At 32.6% G+C, this 16,759-nt stretch overlaps 1 protein-coding gene across 2 annotated transcripts in view; it reads left to right on the top strand.

The window, feature by feature from the left end:
* Positions 1 to 13,856, top strand: part of LOC143052145 (death domain-containing protein 1-like) — a 51,057-nt gene extending 37,201 nt beyond the window's left edge. For both annotated transcript variants that reach the window (XM_076225106.1, XM_076225107.1), the window contains exons 5-13: positions 614 to 748; positions 1,160 to 1,342; positions 2,679 to 2,807; positions 4,294 to 4,543; positions 7,423 to 7,552; positions 8,136 to 8,249; positions 9,054 to 9,483; positions 10,346 to 10,609; positions 11,790 to 13,856. In XM_076225106.1, coding sequence (XP_076081221.1) covers positions 614 to 748; positions 1,160 to 1,342; positions 2,679 to 2,807; positions 4,294 to 4,543; positions 7,423 to 7,552; positions 8,136 to 8,249; positions 9,054 to 9,483; positions 10,346 to 10,609; positions 11,790 to 11,891 — 1,737 coding nt within the window. In that variant the 3' untranslated portion in view covers positions 11,892 to 13,856. The remainder of the gene's footprint in view (positions 1 to 613; positions 749 to 1,159; positions 1,343 to 2,678; positions 2,808 to 4,293; positions 4,544 to 7,422; positions 7,553 to 8,135; positions 8,250 to 9,053; positions 9,484 to 10,345; positions 10,610 to 11,789) is intronic.
* The last annotated feature ends 2,903 nt before the right edge of the window (positions 13,857 to 16,759 follow it).

Below are 16,759 nucleotides of genomic sequence, written 5' to 3'. Positions count from 1 at the left end.
AGTAATGGGGAGTTAGATTGCTCGTCTCCTCCTGTCCCACGCCGGGTGGTAAAACAGAAGAAATAACTAGGAAAAATACCTTGATATTCAATGATATATATAAACAGAAAAGTGAAAAGGTCAATCCTAGATTAAAATCTGTTGGTCAAGATACAGAAAATTGTCCACACCACAGTCATCAGCCCAGAGCTTAATCCTCAACCGATAACAACCATTGATGAACTCGGGTCCGTTTCTGGGTTTTTATCTAATTTTGGTAGTAATTTCCTTCGTGTAAACGTATGTTATTAAATAATAAGTAATATATAGCTACTAGAATAGATACGAAATTTACAAGTATTCAATTATTAATATATAGCTATACAACTTTAGAGTAAATAAATATGCGGAAATATAAAAGTAATTTAAAAATTAGGATGATCATTTAAAAATTTAGGATTAGGAAACAAAAGCAGTGATCTTATATAAATCTAGCTTCCTAAGTTCAAAAATTAATAAATTACGGCATATGCAGTTTGATTTATTGATACTTTCGTGATAAGTTATTTTTGTTTTCTCCTCCTTTTGAATTAAGTTCAAACACATCATATCAGAGATATAATTTTTATTCTAGGTCCCTGTATACATATGCGTACCTTTCACCTTATCCCGAACAAGTGCACACTCGAGGGAACCATTCATCAAAGCAGAAATTAACGGAAGATGGAGCGATCTAGAAACCAGAGAAGTTACCTTTGACCATCATAAGGTAAAGAGAAAGTTCTGATTTTGAGTAAAATTTTGTTGAACTGTAGTATTGGACCCTGTTTTATTTTGATTATTTATTGATCGCAATATAAATCCTTTTTACAGTAGTAATTCATCATATATGGTGTAATAAACTTTCAAGGGAATTTAAAATAACCAGGTTAGATATCAGGAAGGCAGAGAAGTTGTCTCCACTAGAATACTAGTGATATTATTTGTTGTTTATTTGTTAAGCATGTAGCATTAAGAAATAAGATCAAAGACAAAGAGCTCAGAGACGGAACAATATAATATACTTAATTGCCGCTCTCCCCATCTGTTACGAACCTTGTGAACTAGCCCGTTAAGAAAACAAATTTATTTTCAAATCTTATTTAAACAAGAATATGTATTATTTTGTTTTTATTTTTAGGAAGCGAAATTTGCCCAAGCAGAGCTAAAAACCTTTGCTAAGTTTGCAGTAATGACAAGATTGAAGAGAGATTATATAACTTTCTCAAAAAGATCAGCTAAAATTGCTTCATCATACGATCAGCGGGTTACTCTGACTGTACCGAAAGAAACCTTCAAATCAAGAGAACATGTTCTTCTACAGGTACGTATTTAGATATACTTATGCCAAGGTTAAATCCAACCAAGACAAACGTTTTTCAGAAAAACAAGCATATATTTAGGGATATAATTTAGAGATACTAATTTCAAGGTTAAGGTCAGTCAATTCAAATGCGTTTTAGGAAATGATTGAAATACAAGCAAATGGCAAAACCTTCATTACAAAAGTATCTTATACACAATTGCAAAGAATGTCGTTCTAAATAACATTAAGCGGTATTAATCTTATTGCCAATTATTCGGTTTACAACGCTTTATGCATGTTATGGGTATGGAAACTTTAAACATATATTTTGTTTTATTTGGACATACTTTTTGTATAATTAATTCATATATAAGGAGTACGAACAACGAGAAATATTTTTGAAATGTCGGTTAAATACTAAGGATGCTATGTACATGTATAAATCTTTAACCACCGCCCACAAACCACACTCAATATAGGGCTATTTATATACTTGTATTTTATATTTAAAGCTTTTAATATCTATGTAGTCCATGTTGTCAAAACGTACAAAACAATATTTGGCAAACTTAAAAGACCTAAATTAACATTTGATCTTGTTTTTCATGTACAATGATAAACAAAATTCGATGTAATCTTCCTTTTCGTTTGTGGCTTTGAGTGACGGAGAAAACATTGTTCCAAATATAGTAGTCATAAGACATAGGGGACATAACACGTCTTATTTTAAAAGGCTGTAGTTTGACAAAGTAAACATGAACAAATATATGACCGACAAATATTGCTGTGACGGAATGTTCTACTTGACCTTATAATGTTTTGCTGTTTAGGAAACGACTATTTAACTTCAAAAGGGGGAGGGTCCTTTAAAAGATATTCTGATCCAGTTTGACAAAAAAATGGTGTTTTATATCAGATGACAAAGAATAATTATTATTTTGTGTGTGAGGGTCTGGATGGGGTTTTTGACCCGGATTTGTTGTTTTTTTCTTTCGATTTTTGAGTTTTGATCATCGGTATACTACTGTTGCCTTTATTTGCAGACTAGATAAATAATGGACAATAAATTAAGAAGGAAAGGAAAAAAATAAATTAATAGAAAATGAATATGGTAAAAATATAAAGAAACGAGAATGATGGGGTGCTAAATTATAAAGACAATAGAAAAAAGGGGCAACTTACATAAAGAATACAGAAAATAATTCTAAAATATTGAAGAATAATGTAAGAAAGGACCTCAATCCGGACCATAATGTGTACAAAAAATGTAAGAACAAAGACACTCAAATCAAAATTTCAAAAATAATTTTATTGATTTGAAACTTAATTGCAAGGAAAATAAATGTATGTTTAGGTCCAGCCTGTTGATTCTACCACCATACATGAACTACAACAGAAGAAACCTGAGTGTAAACACATCCTCACGTCAAGTCCTATCATCAAAATATCCTGGGAAGGAGCCGACATAGTCAAACCAATAACCGTGAGTACGAAGTGTATTACATTAGTCAAGTCCTATCATCAAAATATCATGGGAAGGAGCCGACATAGTCAAACCAATAACCGTGAGTACGAAGTGTATTACATTAGTCAAGTCCTATCATCAAAATATCATGGGAAGGAGCCGACATCGTCAAACCAATGACCGTGAGTACGAAGTGTTTTACATTAAGTCAAGTCCTATCATCAAAATATCATGGGAAGGAGCCGACATCGTCAAACCAATGACCGTGAGTACGAAGTGTATTACATTAAGTCAAGTCCTATCATCAAAATATCATGGGACGGAGCCGACATCGTCAAACCAATAACCGTGAGTACGAAGTGCATTACATTAAGTCAAGTCCTATCATCAAAATATCATGGGAAGGAGCCGACATCGCCAAACCAATAACCGTGAGTACGAAGTGTATTACATTAAGTCAAGTCCTATCATCAAAATATCATGGGAAGGAGCCGACATCGCCAAACCAATAACCGTGAGTACGAAGTGTTTTACATTAAGTCAAGTCCTATCATCAAAATATCATGGGAAGGAGCCGACATAGTCAAACCAATAACCGTGAGTACGAAGTGTATTACATTAAGTCAAGTCATATCATCAAAATATCATGGGAAGGAGCCTACATAGTCAAACCAATAACAGTGAGTACGAAGTGTTAAACCAATAACAGTGAGTACGAAGTGTTAAACCAATAACAGTGAGTACGAAGTGTCAAACCAATAACCGTGAGTACGAAGTGTTAGGTTTTCAAATTGTGTATGCTTTGTTTCTTTCCCCAGGACTTAAGAATGTACTTAGGTGAGGTTTTGGAATTTGTGACAAATGTTCGGACTCCTTGGTGTTTTTCCATACAATACAATGTAAAATATTTTGCCCCATAACACCCATTTATTTTTTTCATGTAAGACTAAATAGCTCATGAAAGGTCATTTACCAAAATTTTAGAAGATTCTTAATTTTCTTTCTTTTGTTTTGAGACCTAATAATACCAATGCAAATATAAGGTAAAAGTCCGAGTCAGCCTTTTCCCGCCATATTTCAAATCTCAAATATCTCGAAAAGGAGGTACATGACCTATCAATATTTTTAGCTTATTTTTATCCTTAATTGATGCTCTACCAGCTTAAAGTATCAATTTTAACTTCTTAATTTATTAATTTTCACCTAACCTCACCTAAGTACATCCTTAAAGGCAAACTTGGGAAAGTTTTTATCAGTTTATTGCACAATATTGAATAATGAAATATTAGCTGCGAATTTAATATAGTAACAAAAAAGTGTAAATGAAGACAAATTTGAAAATACTGCATTAGTTCAATCTAATGGTGTATATGAAAAAGCTCTTAGTCGTCTTTCGTAAAATCATCGAAAAATGATTTTAATAAACTCATCATAGGCACCAGTCTTCATCTTTTGTTTACCGATTAATATCATGTAAGTTTTAAAAAAGTCTTTTTTTTTCTAGGTTACGATCCCATGTCCACCAAATCCAGCGAAGGCAAGAAAGATTGCCCAAATGAGAAAAATGAAAGAAGATAAGATGAAACAAGCTCGACCGGTAATCGTCACGTATGACGAAGAACAAGAGAAGAAGCGACTACTGGAAGAAAAGAAGAAAAAGTACCAACAGCAACAAGAAGAAGCTATGAATGAATTGGAGGAAAAGAAATTTGTTCAAACAAAGTGGTATATGGGAGATTACGCGCATACCGATGGTAAGTGTCGTTGAATTTCAATATTGATATTTTCGTCTGTAATTTCAATGAATCCTTTTCATATACCAAAAATCTTCTTTTGTGAACAATTTAACATTGTTTTCCCTTTTAAACAACGAAAAAACAAATATTTTATAAGATTTCCATTTTTTTTAAATACATGTGTGTAATTATATGAACAAATGTAAGGGTTAGTGGGGATTTTTTTTTTAATGACACTACCTTATAAATAAAGCAAGAGGATTCCATTATCTGACAGGTACAGGTCAAAATCAAGAGTAGTGGTGTAGTGAACATCGGTATTCTTATTCAGGGAAATAAAAGAGGGACCAAAGATACCAAAGGGACATTAAAACTCATATGTGGAAAATAAACAGACAACACCATGGCTTAATAAGAAAAAAAGACCATAGTACACATAACACTCCTGCGCCACATGTGACACTTATCGCGTTGCTCATTTTATTACAAACCCGGTAATGAGTCTTATTTGGTATTTCACATTCAGGAAAAGGGTACAGTCATGGTTGTAGTTACGACATTAATAACATAAACATATCCATTAGTATCTGTGAAATGAATATTCCAAAACGGTTAACCAACACGTGATCCCGTCTGTAAAACTTAAGAACGAATGACTTCAACTTAAAATTGAGAATGGAAATGGGGAATGTGTCAAAGAGACACAAACCCGACCAAATAAAAAACAACAGCAGAGGGTCACCAACAGGTCTTCAATGTAGCGAGAATTAATTCTCGCACCCGGAGGCGTCCTTCAGCTGGCCCCCAAACAAATATACACTAGTCCAGCGACAATGAACGCCATACTAATTTCCAAATTGTACACAAGAAACTAAAATTTAAATAATACAAGACTAACAATGGCCAGAGTCTCCTGACTTGGGACAGGCGCAAAAATGCGGCGGGGTTAAACATGTTTGTGAGATCTCAACCCTCCCCCTATACCTCTAACCAATGTAGAAAAGTAAACGCATAACAATACGCACATTAAAATTCAGTTCAAGAGAAGTCCGAGTCTGATGTCAGAAGATGTAACCAAAGAAAATAAACAAAATGACAATAATACATAAATAACAACAGACTACTAGCAGTTAACTGACATGCCAGCTCCAGACTTCAATTAAACTGACTGAAAGATTATGATTTCATCATATGAACATCAGGCACAATCCTTCACGTTAGGGGTTTAGTATCATACCATCATAACATATATGAGAAGAACATAACCCGTGTCATGCCAACAACTGTTTTTAGAATAAATGTGTTTAGTTCCGATGCAAAGACCTTATCAGTGACTCAATATTAACGCCAAAATATGCAATCTTTAATGACTTGACAACAGTATCGTAATTATATCCCTTCTAAATAAGTCTATTCAAAGGTTTTGTAAGTTTCTGAGGTGAATACTGACACCTTTGTGCTTTATAAAGAATATTTCCATAAAAAATTAGATGTGAAATATCTGAACGTATTAGAAGTCTGCATGTTGAGCTATATTTACGAATGATGTCTTTATACCGATGATAAAATTTAGTAAATGTTTTGACTAGTTTGTGATATCGAAAACCCTGGTGTAATAACTTTTCAGTAATTCATAAATTTCTCTCGTTAAAATCTAAAACATTGTTACATACACGAGCGAATCGTACAAGTTGAGATATATAAACACCGTAAGATGGTGACAAGGGAACGTCACCATCTAAAAACGGATAATTAACGATAGGAAATGAAAAATCATCCCTTTTATCATAAATTTTAGTATTCAGCTTTCCATTAGTGATATAGATATCAAGATCGAGAAAAGGGCAGTGGTCATTGTTAGTATTAGCTTTATTTAAAGTAAGTTCAACAGGATAAATTTCATTAATATACATACTGAAGTCGTCATTATTGAGAGCCAAAATATCATCCAAAAATCTAAAAGTATTATTAAATTTGTTTATCAGATGTTGTTTCGATGGGTCTTTGCTTATTTTTGTCATAAATTGTAACTCATAACAATACAAAAACAGGTCCGCAATAAGTTGTGCACAGTTAGTCCCGATATACGGAATCCCCAAAGCGAACAAAAATGTTATCTAGTAAAAATTCAAGGGCATATATAGTATCAAAGCATGTCCAATTAACATAGTTTTTTTGTTTATTGCTACTAAAAAATGACCTAAAAGAGTTTGAACATATATATTCACATTCTGATTTTTTGAATGCCCATTTAATTAGGTGTGTGAATTTTTTCTTAATGAGAATGTGAGGCAATGTGGTATACAGGGTAGAAAAATCAAAACTTTGAACAGATTCAAAATCACCAATATAAGCATGCAATTTATCAAGTACTTCCAACGAGTTCTTGACACTCCAAAAGTAATTTATTCCACTATTTTCGAAGGCCTTATTTGAACAATTTATTATCAGGTTTTTAATTGTACCAAGTGTGCTGGTAAGAAGAATAGACAATTTAGTAGTTGAACAATGGCTTGAAGACGAAATAAATCTATATTTGTAAGGGGTTTTGTGTAGCTTCGGAAGCCAATACATAGTTGGGACTTTCATTGTATTTGGCTCTGCTTGTAAAGCGGTGGCTAAAAGTTTATGTTAACTTGGAACTCTTGGTTTAATAGCTTTCTTGTGAGCATCAATTCTATATCAACGAAGTCACTACAAACAAATAAATACGTTTTAACATTTAATTTTACCGTTTGATGAGAACGATTTATATTATCTTCTGACCCAATCATCCAATGTCTATGACGTTTTACACATAATTTTACCGTTTGTAGATGATGGGAACGATTTACTTTACCTTTTGACCCAATCATCCAATGTCTATGACGTTTTACACATAATTTTACCGTTTGTAGATGATGAGAATGATCTACTTTACCTTTTGACCCAATCATCAAATGGTAAATGGTCAGTTCTGGAGAACATACATATTCATCAGATCAAGTTAGATTTACTGCAGTTCGATATGACCAAACCCTTAGATAGGTAAGAAAAATTTACCCCATATAGACACTGGTGGAAAGTCATCTACTAATGTTGTTTGTTCGCTGTCTTTCGTACATAACTAGCGCCATGGGATAACAGAAAATTTGCAATTGCTTTTTGCATTTCGAATCAATTTACCATTTGTCACGGCGAGCAATTCCGAAAGGCAACTATAAAAAGTAAAGCAACAGAAATACCGAACTCCGTCAAAAAACTCAAAACACCTTATCAAAATGAAATGCTTAAATCAAAAGCTCTAAACCTCAATCGGATTGATAACAAAAGACTTGGTTCGGGAATTTTCTGATGTACAAGTAGTGGATTAAACCTTGTTTTATAACTACATAAACCGCTGACTTATATGACAGTCGCTTAAAATGCCATTTTGTATCTGTATCTGTATGTGTACGTTGAAGATACCAATTCTGGCTTTTACTCAAAGGGATTATAAATACGGTTATAGTATTGAATCATTTATATCGAAGGCCATGCCTGTTGTTATTAACACCCTCGTCTCCTTATTTATTGTGCATAGTTGTAGGAGGATAAACAATAACACGTCATTTTGTTTTTATATTTCCAGTTTCATGGTACTTCGTACCCGTATGAACACACCAGATGATACAGTTGCTCTCATGGCCAATATAATATCCGAGTTCTTGTCACAGAGATTTGCACAGGTTCTTGTTAAACAAAGGTATGTTATTATTGTCAATACAGTCAATCTGCAAAAAAAATGTGTGTCCAAGATTCGCTAACAATGACGTAAAAACGCTCCATTATTCTTTATTTTTTCAAGTTAATTCAGTATGTTTGATAGATAAAGGCATGCTGCGGTTCTAAATTCATAAATCGATTGAAAAAAACAAATCCGGGTTACAAACTAAAACTGAGGGAAACACATCAAATATAAAAGGAGAACAACGACACAACAGATACACAACACTAAAAAGTAAAACACGCAGAAACAAACAGAATATAACAATGGCCATTTTCCTGACTGGTATAGGACATTTTAAGAAAAATGGTGGGTTGAACCTGGTTTTTATGGATAGCCAAACCCCGCACTGTTATGACAATGTTAGACACAACACTAAAATGACACCATTAGATGACAGGAATACAGTACAAAAATGAATGCTAGAATATTCAGGCAGAGAATTAAGCAATTAAACAATACAATATAGTACATGATAGACTCTGGTAGTTTCATAACGTTGTCGAGATTTATCTGGCTACAATTTAAAATACCAACTTTGAGTACCTAATATGTCATATCAAGCGATCATATTGACTCTTGATCTGAAATTTAGAAGATTTACATTTTGTATGTTTTGATGTTCAGATCTGTCTATTGGGCTTGTGTTCCTTTTTTGTTGTTTATGCCTATCTGATCATAAATAAAACTTAAGTATTCAAGATCAACGTTGCATTTCTGTTTAAAATTTATTCACTAGTTTAAGAATGAAGTGAATGTGACTATATTATGTAATATTTTCAGGAGTGATGATCCTTATGACACACTTATTAGTGTCGTTCCTGCAAACAAAGCAGTTAAAACTTCCAAAGAAATGGCGGCTAAAGGATACATTGAAGGTCCAGATCCTAGTCCCGTTATAAACCTCAATGAAGGAGATCACATCGAGATTGCATTCAGGGGAAATATTTGTGACACTACAAACAGACCACCTTTATTTGTGTACAATTCAAATATCATCTCGGAACTGGAAGTTTACCTTTCGGAAGTCGACAAATACTTACAAAAGAACTTTCGAGTGTATCGCGGAAAGATACAAATTTATCGGTGCTATTGTGATGTGAAGGAAAAGAAAGCCAAACGACAAATGTCTGTCGCAGACGATATTGCGCAGACCGCCATTACAGAAAAGATCAAACAACATTTATGTGATATCCCAATAAATATTCCGAAGGTAGGATATTTATCAAATTTAAACTATTTACTCGAGTAATAATCTGTATGTACACTAACAAAATCAGGTGACCTATTCTATTTAAGGTGGTACCAAACACTTACACTAAAATTAATTTGGCTCGTTTAATTTTCATAAAATTTTGACAAAGTATTTACTTTGACCCTTTGACAAAAATATAAAAAAAATAAAAATTTTGAACCAACCGTTTTGTCAGAAAAATTACACTGGTTATATAGCAATTTGACAAACACCAACTTTGATCATTGAGAAGCTTAATATTCCTTTTACAACACAATGTAATTAAAAAGTTTAGGTGACTTTACAGAGTTATTTCCCTGTAGTGTTAGGTACCACCTTAAGGTTATTTCTGCAAATACAAACATATTATAGATCGTCATTGCACCGAGTAGTGTGTCTTTCAAGTAAGATGAAACTTTTTATAGATTTAACAGAGACGCAGGAAATATCAAAGAGATATTCAAATTCATGACAAACTGGCAACACCTTGACAAACAATGGAACACGATCAAAAAAAGACCAACACACGACCAAAGATACAACAAACAAAACAGAACATAAAAAAGAATAAACAGAAGAACCTAATAAAAAAACGTGCACGGTCTCGGGTGCTCCGAAAGGATATGCAGATTCTGTTCCACATGTGACAACCGCTATTCTCATATTATAAACATTGTACCCATCTAGAAAAACATTTACAAGTTGATATAAAGAACAGAAAATAATAGCAAAGAATTATATAAAAGAAAAGAGAAAAATGGCCAAAAAATAAATACAGAACAAAAATCATTTGTATACATTTTTTAAAGTCATATCTTAATTTGTTTCATTTTTTTCTCAGTACAATTTGGAGTCATCGCCTGTTCCAGTGAAAGCACCTGTTACCATAGTAAACGATTCTGATCCAATTAATGAAAATCTTATGCGGTATCTAGCTGTTGAAATGGGAGAGGAATGGCGCCGACTTGCTCAAATATTGAATGTAAGCCGTGCACGAATGCAAGCAATATTACGAAATATACAAATCAGTGACGGAACAGAAGAGGACGCACGGTACGAGATGCTGATGAGCTGGTTGAAGAAAATGCCAAAGGCAGTTGATAAGGTTTGTTGAATATATTAGTTTGATAGTTGTTTAAGCATGCAAATTGGATTAAGTTATCTTAGATTAATTGAAGTATATTTTATTTTTGATGCACGACGACAATTTCAAATATATTTGCACGCTATACATGTAACAAGAGTGAAAAAGCTGACATGACAAGTCAAGAACGTGCAGCTTTACCCAGCCGTGTTACTGATCAATTTCAAAACTCCGATTTCCAAATACGTTCTAGACGATATTTTAACAAAACTTATTCATAAATACGTTTCTTTAAAAAAAGAGACTGCAAATACGCATTGACGCATGACTTTGAATCCTTACACATAGACAATAATATTGCATTGACTTGACATATCAACGATATAAGGATGAGTCTTAGAAACGCGAGGCTCTGCCGAGATTTTTCCCCGTTTCGGGCCGAATCCTTATACCGTTGATATGTCAAGTCAATGCACTATTATTGTCTTTATACTGCAATCTAAAAAAAAACATTTTCAATTGTTGTTTAATGTGTTAATGTCATCATTGATTTAAATATTGGGAAACTTCCCCCTTTTATAAAAAGGCCTCATATCATGCAGGCGGAGAAATATACAACACGATGAAGTATACATTTACCTGTTGAAATTCGCAACCGATGGTGAACGAATTTGTTTAAGAATGAACTAAACTATCAACAATAAGCATAAATATAATAATTTATAGTATGCAGACCAAACATATTAACAAGTGAAATATGTTTTTTTTTATAAAAAATGCAAAAGAAATAAGTTTGAGTTGTTGTACATATTGAAAACAAGAACAGGTTGAATAGGTCGTATGAATAATTAATTATAATCTCGGCAATTTCTATTTAAATATTCATGAGGAAAAGTGATATCATGTCAGTGACTGTATATGACATAGAAATATACGGTCAACGCAATTTGACTGCTCAAATAGAACAAGTGCAGCATAAATACGTGTACTTGTCTACCTCTAAAGCGAAAGAATGACTCATACATCGCTCAATCTGTCATATTACATTCTTGTTTATGCCCAGTATGCTTATCGCTTTTGATACTTGCATTTTTTTCACTGAAAAGCAAAATTATCTCCCATTACACTTTTTAAAACTAATATCCCGTTAGTAACTTTGTCAACTGTTTTGATAATGTTTCATACTTCTATGTCTTTACAGGTCTCTACATTGAATGGGGCCTTAATGAGATGTGGAAGAGACGACTTAACGGAAGAAATACAAAAACGTAACAAGGAGTTCCGAATGCAACATATTCATTGAGTGATCAGTGTAAAACATAGACATTGATACACACGTGATATTGCAATAAAATTCATCGTCACGTGATATTGCAATAAAATTAATCGTCACGTGATATTGCAGTAGGATTTTTCGTCACATGATATTGCAATAGGATCAATCCTCATGTGATGTTTCAAACGAATCGTCGGGTGATATTCCAATAGGAGTAATCATCATGTGATTTTGCAATATAATGAATTGTCAAGTGATATTCTTATAGAATAAATCGCCATGTGATTTTGCAATATTTATGATATCATTACTTTGCTTACAATAATGCGTAGATTTTTAATATGGGAACATTATAGTGGCAGATACGGTACATTGAGGGTCTAGAAGATATGAAAAGCAGGGGATCTGTTGAAAAACATACAGTTATGAAACAGTCTTTCGAAAGATTAAAAAAATCAAAATCAAAATTAAAACGATGATTTTGCTATGAACTTTCAGTTTGTCCTTAAAATGTGAAATATGTTAATTGTAAAATTCGTAAACTGTTTATTTTATAGTTATAGTTATAATTACGTTAATATATATGCATTTTGTATCAGCTACTGTTAGAAACTGTATCAGTTTTATGTTAGGGAGCAACCGATAAACCATGTTGAACCCATCATTTTCTACATAAGAAAATGCTTGTACCAAGTAAGGAATATGTGCCAGGGTTGTTCTCTATTTGTTTTATGTGTTTGAGTTTTTTGATTTTGCCTTTTAATAAGGGACTTTCCGATTTGAATATTCTCTTATTCCTCAAAATAACTGTTCTATGTGGCATCGTCGTCCAACATATTAACTTCTGTTTGTCTTTTCTGCTTTTTAACTGCCTACGCTTTTTCGTGGGTAGCAATGCTTCATACTCTTCTAAAAAGGCAGACAGATGCTCGTCCGTGGTTGAATCCTCTATTTTCGAATATACGTGTTAAGACAACTTTCCGCGTTGGTGGTGTTGATATAGCCATGGTGCACTCCTGTTGTTCATTTCCGTCTTGTGTCATCTGTGATTTCCTCTTATTAATAAATATATGAAATATTAGTTTGATTTATGAATTCCACAAATTCAAATAACAACTTGTTTAAAGCGATCAAAAATTTTAAAGAAAAACTAATAAAAATACAAGTGATCTTGTCCGGTATTGTCTCTTATGTGTTTAAAGATCAATTTCCAACTTACCGTCATACTGTGGAGTTCGTTTTACATAAGAATTTTTATAATATGCTTTATCCGTCCGATTCGTGCTTATAATTAATTTACTGAGCGATCGCTGACTGTTGTCACGTTAACTCTCACATATTTGACGTACGTATCTGACGGATTCTAGTATGAATCATACAGTAACGCCTAAGGCTGCAAGTACTGTGATTCTGGGATATTTTTTAGGTTTTTTTCCTTTTCTGTTCAATATTTTTGTTATTTTTAAACTATTTATCCAAAGTTATAAATTTGATTAGCTGATCTGTGATATTTATATGTGATGTTAGATTTACACGATACATTTATGTGATTTTACTGTGCGCGATATTTAAAAATGTTAACTTGATACTATATCGATTTGTGATGTTAAGTTTACATGATATCGATATGTGATGTTAACTTTACATGATATCGATACTGGAGGTCATGATCAACTTTACATGATATCGATATATAATGTTCCCTTTACATGATATCGATATATGATGTTGACTTTACATAATACCAAACCTCCTTAATTTTACATTATATCAATACAGGAAGTTAACTTTACATGATATCGTTTAGTGATGTTAAATATATATATTACGTATGTTTAGTTTATTTTACGCATTTATATTGAGATGTTATAGTATTTTGATGATGTTTATTGAAGGTCCAAAATTTTGTGATTTTAAACAGAAACCGTCCATATATATTGTCTTCTATTGTGTATTTTGTTATATGTTTAAATAAACACAAATACATCCATATAGATTTTTATTTCTTAGGCATGTGTATACCCAACACATATTTTCAGTAAAATGAATTTAACATTCTATTTCTAACACTGAAAGTGGGGCTCATATTGTAATCAATATGTGCTTCTGTCTGTCCGTTCGTCTATTTCTAACACTGAAAGTGGGGCTCATATTGTAATCAATATGTGTTTCTGTCTGTCCGTTCGTCTGTTTCTAACACTGAAAGTGGGGCTCATATTGTAATCAATATGTGCTTCTGTCTGTCTGTTCGTCTATTTCTAACACTGAAAGTGGGGCTCATATTTTAATCAATATGTGTTTCTGTCTGTCCGTTCGTCTATTTCTAACACTGAAAGTGGGGCTCATATTGTAATCAATATGTTGATCTGTCTGTCTGTTCGTCTATTTCTAACACTGAAAGTGGGGCTCATATTTTAATCAATATGTGCTTCTGTCTGTCCGTTCGTCTATTTCTAACTCTGAAAGTGGGGCTCATATTGTAATCAATATGTGCTTCTGTCTGTCCGTTCGTCTATTTCTAACACTGAAAGTGGGGCTCATATTGTAATCAATATGTGCTTCTGTCTGTCCGTTCGTCTATTTCTAACACTGAAAGTGGGGCTCATATTGTAATCAATATGCGCTTCTGTCTGTCCGTTCGTCTATTTCTAACACTGAAAGTGGGGCTCATATTGTAATCAATATGTACTTCTGTCTGTCCGTTCGTCTATTTCTCCAAAAATATTTTCGTCACACTATGGTTTATTCCAGACACGAACTTCCATATTGCCAATACTTAATAATATATGTTGATACATTGAATGAATTTTAAATTTTCGTCAAACATTTCTAAATACTACAGACCAGATTGAGAATGACTTCATATTTGGTCAGCAGCCTCACAAAAATAAGTTATATTTTTATTTTGGACGTAATACGTCTTCTGATTGATTGAACCTGTTGAAGGTTTTTATCTTTTAGATCATGGACATAATGTTGTCGTGTGGTCGTGACATCATCATTTTTTTTCTTGATTTACCCATTAACAACATGGACAGTTGAATTTTGGATTAAATAAATTGTAAGGAAAGGACAAAAAAAATGTTCAATCTATTCGAAATAATCTACAAAATATGGTGCACACATTTTTCATTTCTGGATAATAAATAAGATAAACCAATGAAAAGGATTGAGATGGCACAACAATCAGTTTGTGATATACAATATTTGAAATGAATGTCAATAAAGTGTCCACAACGGCTCCTCAATGAACATTAACAATAATCTACAAAATATCAGACAAAATGTTAGAAACATTGCTATCATGTTTATACATGTAAATTGTGTAGATAATATAACCATCGAACTGGTTAAGTATAAATTTGATAAATGAAAAAGGCGGTAAAACAAGCTGTTATAGTCGAGTTCACCGTACAAGCATATACATTGTACATACGCTAAAAATTCGAAATGAAACAATTATGTATTGTTTTGTTTAAATTTTCTAGAATTAACTTTGTTATTTTGAATATTTTATTGATTCCGTATTCTTATCGGCAAATTATCATTCAATAGTATAGTCGCAATAAACAGTGAAATACATAATTAAAGTCATCATCTATATAAAAGAGCATCGGTGGGCAAGTCTAACAATGGATGCCTCTTGCTCTCCGTGAGAATCAGTTGTTTAAAGATAACAGTTATAATGCTTCCCGCCATTTACAAAACTCTAGGCAGGTTCTCTCCCATGGAACATACGGGTATCTGAGTTGCCCTTGTTGCAAGAGCCAAACAGACAAAGGACAGGGAACCAGCTGTATATAAAACAAAAGTTCAACCCATTCAAGGGGAACTAACTACGAGATATTAAAAAAACAGAATATGATTTTGTTCGGTTCAATAATTACTTATTATATAATAATATGAAATAACGTAATAATAATTCGATTTTAGAAGACAATTTTTTCAAGTGAACGATCAAACCTTATTGTATCCGTATTCATAATTCAACACATTTGCTAGAGATTGGTTTCGCATGTATAACTGGTGTTCAGCCATTAAAAGGAAAAATAGTGTCGACATTGAAAGGTATCAAAGGTGAATCATTTAATTGAATGATTCGATCCACAAAAAAGTGTTATACAGGTAAAACGTGTATTCTCTTATTTTGTTTAGCTTTAACATGAAATTAAACAAATATAGTGCAATTGCACGAGATCGATACCTATTTACATTTATGTTTATGTATTATTGGGTTATTATAACCGTCGACAGTCTTCAGAGGTTACTTCGATAGTTTTGATTACATGGCGTCTAGGCTTTAATACTCACAAAATTCTTATATGTTTTATCGAGTGCATTTATTATTAACTTTTTATTTTAGACTGGACTACATGTAATTTGGATGATATACGTTTTAGTATGTTATAAATCAAATATGAGAATTTTAGTCAAATCGGTTAACATGAGTTTGAAAAGTAACGGCCTTTAAGATAAAAGCAATAATTTATAATAAAAAAATACAAATATAAAAAGTTAGGGGCTGTTATATTATAACAACCATGTTCATCTTAACATGAGTTTGAAAGGTAACGGCCTTTAAGATAAAAGCAATATTTTATAATAAAAAAATACAAATATAAAAAGTTAGGGGCTGTTATATTATAACAACCATGTTCATCTTAGACTCATTTGACCTGAAAATTCGAAGACATTCGCACTAATTACATGAGGCATGTGAGGATCTCGATGAGAATAACAGAATAGAAAAAAAATCGGCAAAATAAAGAAAAGATAAAATTATTATATACGATCTTATAAAACAGAATAGAAGACACCCCAATCTAGGCCCTCTTACATGTACAATAACAGTAAGTATGACAAGACTTTCAATACAGGCTTTATAGTATACAGGT

The sequence above is a fragment of the Mytilus galloprovincialis genome, chromosome 11 (genome assembly GCF_965363235.1).
Source record: "Mytilus galloprovincialis chromosome 11, xbMytGall1.hap1.1, whole genome shotgun sequence".
Classification (NCBI taxonomy): domain Eukaryota; kingdom Metazoa; phylum Mollusca; class Bivalvia; order Mytilida; family Mytilidae; genus Mytilus; species Mytilus galloprovincialis.
This window is presented reverse-complemented; position numbering and strand designations above follow the sequence as displayed.